Here is an 8,524-nt window from a genome sequence, read left to right as displayed (position 1 = left end):
GCGGGAATGAGCCTCTGCTTAGTTCCTGTCTGTGCATGGTGGCTGCGGGCGAAGCAGAAATAACATATGTCCGGCCGCAATCGTGTTTTGTGTACCTAGGGGTTTCACTGCTGATCCTCGCTGGGTGCTGGTACTGATGCTTTGTGGAGGTGAACCAAGTTCAGACAGCCGGTAGAGGTCAGTACTGCTGTGCCTGTGCTGTGGTGGGGGGTTAAACACCAGATATGGTCCCTGCAGATCCCACAGAAATCCCTGCTGCCCTGGGCTGTACCTCGCAGCAGGAGCATAAGAGGAATTAGGTCTGGGCTTGCACCATCGTGACCTTGGCCATATCTGCCTGGATCTGTACAAGGCTATTAGTGTAAGTCAGGCTCTTTGCACTCGTGATCGCCTTAAGCCATTTTTTCTCCTTTGATGTCTTCACATGAACGTGACGTCTAGCGACAAGTCCTGTTCTTAATGAAAATAATCACTTTTTTAAAAATACTTAAGGTTCTTTGGGGCTACCCAGCAGAAGTTTGGTAGAATATCTAGAAACCTGCAAAATAGCCTAAAATCATACAGTTTACTCTTCTGGGGAGTCCGTTGGTTCCCTTCCTGCTCTCCAGGATGGTGCCTGGATGTGGCTCATGCAGAAGCCCATCAGAGCAGAAGGTTGTGTCAAAGGTGCCTTGGGGCTCTCTGGCTTTGGGTGGGACATGGTCACTGTGCATGCATGGATGCTGGTGGACATTAGCAGGGGTGTGTGATACCCAGGTGTCACTAAGGACTCAGTAACAGGGCTCTTCTGTGTCAATCTAGCTGAAACTGAAATATCTGGCTGATTGTGAACCATCTGCATCAGCTGCATATGCATCCTGGGCTTCACTCTAAAAGAAAAGCTGATGAAAGGGGCAGGGACACAGGCTCAGTAGGGAAGAGGCTTTTAGAGGGGGGGAAAAATGTTTGAAAAATAGCAAAGAGAGAGGAGGAGAAAGGAGTGTAACTGCATTGCTTCCATGGAGGTCTGGGAAATACATTATGCAGTGCTCCAATGTTTGCCAGCAGCAAGTCTGCTTAGATGAGTCTATGGGGGTTTCCTTGTGCTTTTTCTTTTCTTTTTCTCAAACTGCTGGTTTTGGATCAGCTGAGCTGAGTGGGTCTCTCTGGATCTGCATATCCCTCCCTTGGTGCTGGAGCTGGGCAGAGGTGGCCTCATGGGATGGGGATACTGCCTGGTGACTGCTGAGGAGCAGGATCAGCCCTTTCCCTTGTCACTAGTGTGACTCTCTGGGTTTGCAGGAGCTGTGCTGGGTCTGTGGGGGTCTCTGAGCCCTTTGTAGGGCTTGAGAAGACCGTGGTGGGGTTTGGCATGAGGGTGTTGGCAGTAGGTGCTCTTTTGGCCACACTCTCTCTGGGCACTCTGCTCTGCTCCATTCTCCCCCATGCAGGGCTTCTGCTGGGTGTCTGCTTGCACCTGCGCATTTTAAGTCACTGTCATATTTATTTTGGTTTCTTTCTTGGTGCCATGGGCCTCTGTGGCACGAGGCTGCTCTACCCTCAAGGAGGTCTTGTTCTTGGCTCCAGCTCTGTTGCTGAAGCCTACGGCTCTTCCAAAAGGTGACTTCACCTCTCCCTACCCTGATTTCACTGAAGATGAGTTGGATCATGTCCAGCTGGCACATGGCACCACTGGAGGTTGTGAGGCTGTGGAAGTGGCAGAAGTGTCCCTTCACTTCTGGGCCTTTGGCATTGACCCTTCCTGCCCCTTCCCTGTGTGCTTTCAGTGAGGGCTCTGTTCAAACAGGCTCCTCCATCAGCACCCAAAGGTGTTCCTGTACCCTGGCCTCCTCTGGGACCTCCAGGTTTCTGTTTGCAGGGCAACATCTGCTCAACTGCATGGCCATGTGTCCCCATCTCTTCCAGAGCCACCAAGGGAGATCTGCAGCAAATGGAGGTGTCCCAAGGAGGGCTTTCCTCTAGCTGGTTTGGGAACTCCCAGCAGTAAAAATACTTTCAGTGGGGACTGAGGAGCAAGGGAGGGTCATGGCCAGCTGCCCTCATAGCTATCTGCAGCTGGACCACAGCTCTGGGACACGGAACAGCGTGGCACTGGAGGTTGCATCCATGCTGTCAGCAGGAGCAGAGAGGGCTTTCCCAAGAGGCTGAGCATTGGGGTTATGCAATCCCTGCCGCTTTCTTCTGCTGAGACTTTCGTTGTAGAGATTTTCTGACATTTTTGCCCTCTGGAGCAAGCAGCCTCTCTTGACGCTGTGTGAGCGCCTGGAGAATCAGCAGAGCCTTTTTCAATCCAACCAATGGATACGAGATGCAGTCCTGGCTCATGCAAGATAGCAGAGGGAGGGAGTGTGAACAGGAATAGGCACCCATGAGCAGGAATAGTCACCTGTGGCCAGTTCCATATAGTGCTGTCCCTGGGCAGGGAGGTGACAGCTTGTTCTGGAGGAGGTTTCACATGATGGTCTCTCCCCAGCTGGATTTGTACATCACGGGCGGACTGAACCCATGGCCAGCATCAGCCCTGCTCTCATCCCAGCTCCGCTGAGGACGTGTGTGGCTTTGGGCAAGATCCCACAGTCCTCTGTGGCTGAGCAGCCATGCAGGGATAAAAGCCCTCTCCCATTTCATGGGGTTTGCGAGAGTTTGCAGGCAATGGGGTGAAAGGGAAATATTTTAAGTGTTTGTCTGCAAACTGCCTCTGAGATGGATGCGTGCTGTTGTGCTTTTAAGAAAATGTCTTTATTTTTCCCATCTGAAAGGGGTTACAGCAGCTCCCACTTCACTATCAGTGCATGAATCCCCTTTTTCCTGCTGTATTTTTCAGGCTCCGACCGCTGGACATTGAGTTCATGAAACGCCTCAGCAAAGTGGTCAACATCGTCCCCGTGATTGCCAAAGCTGACACGTTAACGCTGGAGGAGAGGGACTACTTCAAACAAAGGGTAGGGAGCTGGCAACCCTTATCTGGGTTCTGTCTCTTCTCTCCCATCCCCTCCTGCCCCTTTCCCCTTCCCGGCTCCCCTTGCTCCCCCGGTAGGGCTGGGAAGGCGAGCGCCTGGCCAGGAGCCCAGCGCATGCCTCCGGCCACAGCTCTGAGTGATCCCACGTGGCCAGAGGAAGGGCCCGTGCTCCAAGCAGTTCCTGGTGTTTCTCTTGGATCTTTGTCAGTGCAGGGTAAGTTTCAAGCTCTGAGTCTTGGGGCCTGTTTCTCCTGCCTCCTTCATTGTTGTTGTTAGTTTCAGGCTGGTTTCTCTTATTTTGGGAGGTAGATGGTGCTGCAAGTAGAAGCTGGAAAACCCTTCCTGTGCAGCATCATGCACTGATACAGGAAGCAGAGAAAAAAATGTGTGGGGGTTTACTGATCTCAGCTGGGTGAGATTAATGGTGAAGCAAGGCATGAAATTCCCTTGGTGGGGAGCTGAGGAGGGGATGTGAATCCACAGCAAGGCATGGGCTTTCCTCCACGTGCTCTGGTGCTGCTGAGAGGTGGAGACGCCCCACCGTGGGATTCAGTTAGGGGCTGTAAATCCGTTCATGAAGCTGATGGATGTGGCTGCAGGTGTGGTGGCCTCAGCGCTCCCTGCAGAAGTAAGCAAGCCACCAAGCTCAGGGGTCAGTGAGGCTGAACTGCAGGGAAGGGAAGTGAAGGGAAAGGGGGTCTTGCCAAAAGGGCAGTTTTGGGGGCCACCTCCGTGGGTTGTGGAGATGGTACATTAGCCAGGGGTTGTTCAGTGCCTCTGTGCAGAAGAGCATGAGCCACCACTTCCCGCTTCTCGATGAACAGAATCAGGCACTGAAATATGCAGTCTGGTTTTGGGGGATGAATCCAAAGTCTGCAGGCAGTTCCCTTGGAGCTAGAGGACAGCTGGAAATGGAGCCAAGAGGTGATCCAGGCTGGGCTTGATCTACATGTTGGCCTGTGTGCACAGGGATCTGCCAGGAGCTGGTGCATAGCATGGGGTGTGAGTCCATGGTGCCACATCTGCAGTGGCTTTTGCAGGCTGCTGGCTCTGTTCAAAGGTTACAAGTGCACACGTCTGGGTACCAAATCAGTCTGGGACCTAAAATGTCACCTGGGCACTCTCGGCTGCTGACACCATCCTTGTTTAATGGGAGACTGCCTGGCTTGCCTGCTCTGCACCAGCTTGGTGCAGGATGTGCGTGCCCTAGCTCTAATTATCTTCCTGATTGAAGAGCTCCAAGGTCTTTCCTGATGGAGGGAGAGCATGTAGCCACATTGGTGTGTTTGCAGTGCCCCTCCTGCAAGGGGCTGGCCCTCCGTACGCTCATGGCTCCAGATCCACTGGTGCGAACAAGAGGGCAGGTAATGAATCTGACTGGGCACAGGCTGGGACCTGCTGCTGGACTTTTCCCTTGGCTCCAGCATGGATCCTTCCAAAAAGCAGAGCCCTGCCTGCATGCATGGAGGTAGCTGGTTCAAAGAGACAACAGCGTTTTGGGTTTGGATCATCTTTTTTCAGCATCTCTTCCCCTGCACAGAGGCAATATCCTTACAGGCTGCTCTTCCAAGCTGTCTGTGTCCCTGTCCTCTCAGATCAGGTGCAGCCATGACTCCTTTTTCAGGGAGCATAAGCAGACATCAGAAAGGAACTTCTTGACTTTGGGTTACGTGCCTGGTGGCTCCGTTCCCCATTGCTTGTATTCTCTTATTGTCTTTTTTAATCCCAGTGCCCAGCTCATGTAACTTCACCTTACTGCCAGCCTGTATCATGTCTTGGCACCAGGTTCTGGCAGAGTTTCCAGAGTAATCGCTTGGTAGGTGTCGTAGCAGTGGAACACAGGCCTCTCTCCCCAAGGTGGGCAGTGTTTAGGATGGAGAGGGACAAGATGCTCCTGGACATTGCTCACAAGAGCCTCTTCGGCTCAACTGGGAGCTGCTGCCATGATGGGAGTGCAAATTCACTGCCTGCGTCTCCTTCACGTGTTCCTCTGCTTTTCCTCCTAGATAATGGCTGATCTTCTTGCCAACGGGATTGATGTGTATCCTCAGAAGGAGTTTGATGAAGACTCTGAAGATCGGCTAGTGAATGAGAAATTCAGGGTTAGTGCATGGGGCTGGGGTTTGGTTGTGCTTGGATGGGCCCTGCAGCTCCAGATGCTGGTCATGTCCTGGGGGGTCTCTTGCAAAGTGACTGAGCCACAGGTTGCCAGATGCTGGGGGCAATTCCCAGGGAAGCATGATGATGGTTTTGCCCTGGCTGTATGCTGGTGCCTGCCAATGAGGTGCTGGGCTAGAATGGTTCTGGGCTAGTTTTAGACTGGTTTTGGACTGGGCACACGTGCAAGAGGTGCTGCTGCCCAGATCCTGGGCTGCCTGTGGTCCCTGGCGGGCAGCAACACTGCTCAGGAGCATCAGGAACAGATGAGCTCATCCCATGAAGCTCTCTTCTGAAAACAGCTTGATACAGGACTTTGCTCGCCAGCGTGGTTTCCTGACCGGTTTTTGGGAGGAAAACATAACCTTGTTTTTCTCTTTCCTCAGGAAATGATCCCATTTGCAGTGGTGGGCAGTGACCAGGAATACCAGGTCAACGGAAGAAGAATCCTTGGAAGGAAGACCAAGTGGGGCACCATTGAAGGTACCTTGTCCTTGTTTCCCTACCTCCTGAGCCCATCTCGCTGCCCTGACAGAAGGTGATGAGGTCCAAAACCAGCAGTAGAAGTTGGGGGGTGCTTCCCTGCTCCTCCAAAGAAAATCACTTCCCTAGTGTTTAGGGACTGGAAGTGTCTTGGCCAGTGCTCCTGTGCTGAGTTCCTGAGCCTTTGTGCAGGTCAGGGGTGGCTGGATGCTGGAGGGGACAATTTTGGGTGTCTTGTCATTCTCTCAGCCCCAGCTTCTGCTGGTGGCACAGTTGAATGCCTGATGGCTGGATCTGAGGGCACACAAGTGACATCTCTGTCTCAAGCCCAGGTTAGAGCCTTCCCCTGGCATCTGTAGGTCTCTGCACCCTGCACCATGCCTTTGGCTGGTGCCCTTGTGGGTTTTCTACCCTCTCTCATTTTCATCCCGTCGGCATCTTCCTTTTTTCCCCCTCTATTTTAAGTGATGGTTTAAAGGCTAGATGAAGGCTCGTGGCTCCAGTGCATCTACGCACTTCCCTGTCCCTGACAGCCAACTGGCATGTCTCCAGTGCCACCTCTCTTATCTTCTTCCCCTTCGTTTCATAGGTTTCTCTCATTTATGAGTCATTTTAATAGGGATCCTGTGTTGAGGGATGGCTTAACAAAGATGCCAGGAAAATCAGTGTATTTTACAGCTCTGCTGCCCTCTTGTGCCCTGTCTTTGGAAGCTCTGAGTTTAGTGGGATTCATTAAACCACTCACCTTCTTCGTGTGGCATCAGCCTTCAGCACAGGGAGACTGAAATCACTGGCCTCACAGCAGCAAAGAGGATTCTTGAGTCCTACACTCCATAGCCATTGGGGGTGAGACCCCATCCCAGCCCTCCCCATGCCAGTGAAGCCCTGTAGGTCCCTCCTCATGCTGCACGGTTGCTGTACTCGTACCACAGGTGTGTGCTGATGGGTTTCTCTCTCTTCCCACCAGTGGAGAACACGACACACTGTGAGTTCGCCTACCTGCGGGACCTCCTCATCAGGTTAGTAGGACTGGGCCCTGTCCCTGTAGCCTTTGGTCACCAGGTGGCATCCAAAGGAAGGGGAGAGCCCAGCCCAGCTTGCAGCAGCTACTGCTTTGCTTTGTCCTCCATCCATCCGTCTGTCCCTCCATCCCTCCCAACCTGCTGCGACGCTGCAGCCCCTCTACGAGGGTTGGCCCCGTTCAATGGGACGTGGCTTCAGAGAGCTTTTCTCAGCTACAGTGCTGGGTTAAGGGAGGAGACGAGCAGTGGATGGGCCAGGATGGGGCCTGAGCTTGCTGGCAGTGGGAAACCTCTTGGCCTTAGAGATTGCTCAGCAGCCCTGGGTCCTACCCCCGGTCCTGAAACATCACCCTTCTGCATCCCAGGATGGTACTGTTGGGGGTGTCTGGGCGATCTTGAAAAAGGCATCCCTGCTGCAGGGAAATGAGAGGCTGAGCCCCCTTGGCTTGCTGGAGAGGGCATTGGGCTACTCTGAAATTTGGCTGCCAGATGAGCTCTGCATGCATGAGCTGTTGCTAGCACAGTTGTGTGGGGCTACAAAACCTGATGCAGGGACTGGGAGCTGCAGGACCGGGGTCTTCCCAGATGGATGTTGTGCAGCCAGGGCTGCCACATGCCCAAGCACAGGCTGTTGGTACCAGTGAAGGCTTCTGGTCTTTGCTGCCCAGCATTGCCTTTGCTTCCCTCCTGTGCCCTGAAGATGTCCTTAATCAGTAAAGCAGGAGGGGAAACTGGGGTGGAGAGGAGGTGTCTGAAAGCAGCAGTTGAGGGGTGCAAGGGCTGGGGTGGCGAAGGCTGGGCTGACCAAACCCCAGCAAGGTGCGATTGCCCCCCTGTCCCTTTCCCACAGGACACACATGCAGAACATCAAGGATATTACCAGCAACATCCACTTCGAAGCCTACAGAGTCAAGAGGCTGAACGAGGGCCAGAGCTCGCTCTCCAATGGCGTGACCGACAAAGAGCTGGTGGCTAACGAAATGTAACCGTCTTGCTCCGTAGCCAGGACCTTGCTCGTTCACGCTCGCTATTTGTCCCCTCTCCCCCCTTTATTTTTATATAAATCCTCTGCCACTGTCCCTTTTCCCACCCCTTGACCCCCTGCCGATGTAAACTGACCAAATAACCAGACGCCGTCTCTGTGGTGCGGAGCGGAGTGACCACTCGTCCCCCCTGCTCTGTGGCACTGGTTTTCTTCTCAGCCCCTAGTTCAGTGTCCCCGGGCTGGGGACCGTCCACCTGCAGCAGCCGGGCTCTAACTGGCCTCCAGTGCTGGCCCAGTGGCCGAGCTCGAGGGAGCAGATCCACAGGGTTAGAGTGCCCCGGAAGCCCTGCCTGCCCCCCCGTTCTCCGTCCGTTGAAGGCAAGGGTTTCTCTAGGTGGATGTAGCCTTCGGAAGCAAGGTATGGTGGGATGAAGAGAGCAAGGTGGTGCCATCCTTGTGTCCTGCTGCTGCCTCCTCTGAGCCCTCTGCAGCCCTCCGGGACCTGCCAGCCCCCAGCCCAACCCCTCTACCCCTCCTACATGCAATAAACTGGGAGTGTTTAGGTGTCACCTTGCCTGTCACTGACCCCCGGCCAAGGAGAGCCACCTGCTTTGGGAGAAGTGCCTTTTCAGACTGTTACCTTGTAATAGCATGGGAGAGGGAGGGGAGGGCTTGCTGACTTTGCAGCCTGTAAAAGGCCTGCAACTCTCTGTAGAGTCTCCTTTTCCCTCTCCCTCAGACCACAGATGTGACTGATGTCCTGGGAGCACTTGTGTATTTATTTTTCATTTGGTTGGGTGGTTTTTTTTCTGTTGGAGGCTTGGAGGGTGTTTGCCCGAAGGGGGCTGAGAGTGGAATATCTGCAAAGCGGTGGTGGGTGGCAGAGGCTTGTCCTGGCTGACCCTTGTGCATCTTGG

The 8,524-nt window shown here is 53.8% G+C and overlaps 1 protein-coding gene across 1 annotated transcript in view; it reads left to right on the top strand.

Moving 5' to 3' along the window:
* The window catches only part of SEPT9 (septin 9), a 16,058-nt gene extending 8,293 nt beyond the window's left edge, over window positions 1-7,765 (top strand). The window contains exons 5-9 of the mRNA XM_010181274.1: window positions 2,825-2,942; window positions 4,967-5,062; window positions 5,504-5,600; window positions 6,568-6,619; window positions 7,473-7,765. Coding sequence (XP_010179576.1) covers window positions 2,825-2,942; window positions 4,967-5,062; window positions 5,504-5,600; window positions 6,568-6,619; window positions 7,473-7,608 — 499 coding nt within the window. The 3' untranslated portion in view covers window positions 7,609-7,765. The remainder of the gene's footprint in view (window positions 1-2,824; window positions 2,943-4,966; window positions 5,063-5,503; window positions 5,601-6,567; window positions 6,620-7,472) is intronic.
* Window positions 7,766-8,524: the final 759 nt, after the last annotated feature.

This window comes from Mesitornis unicolor, unplaced genomic scaffold, assembly GCF_000695765.1.
Source record: "Mesitornis unicolor isolate BGI_N332 unplaced genomic scaffold, ASM69576v1 scaffold3813, whole genome shotgun sequence".
Taxonomy (NCBI): Eukaryota; Metazoa; Chordata; class Aves; order Mesitornithiformes; family Mesitornithidae; genus Mesitornis; species Mesitornis unicolor.
Note: the sequence above shows the minus strand (reverse complement) of the source record. Positions and strands in the feature narration are given on the sequence as shown.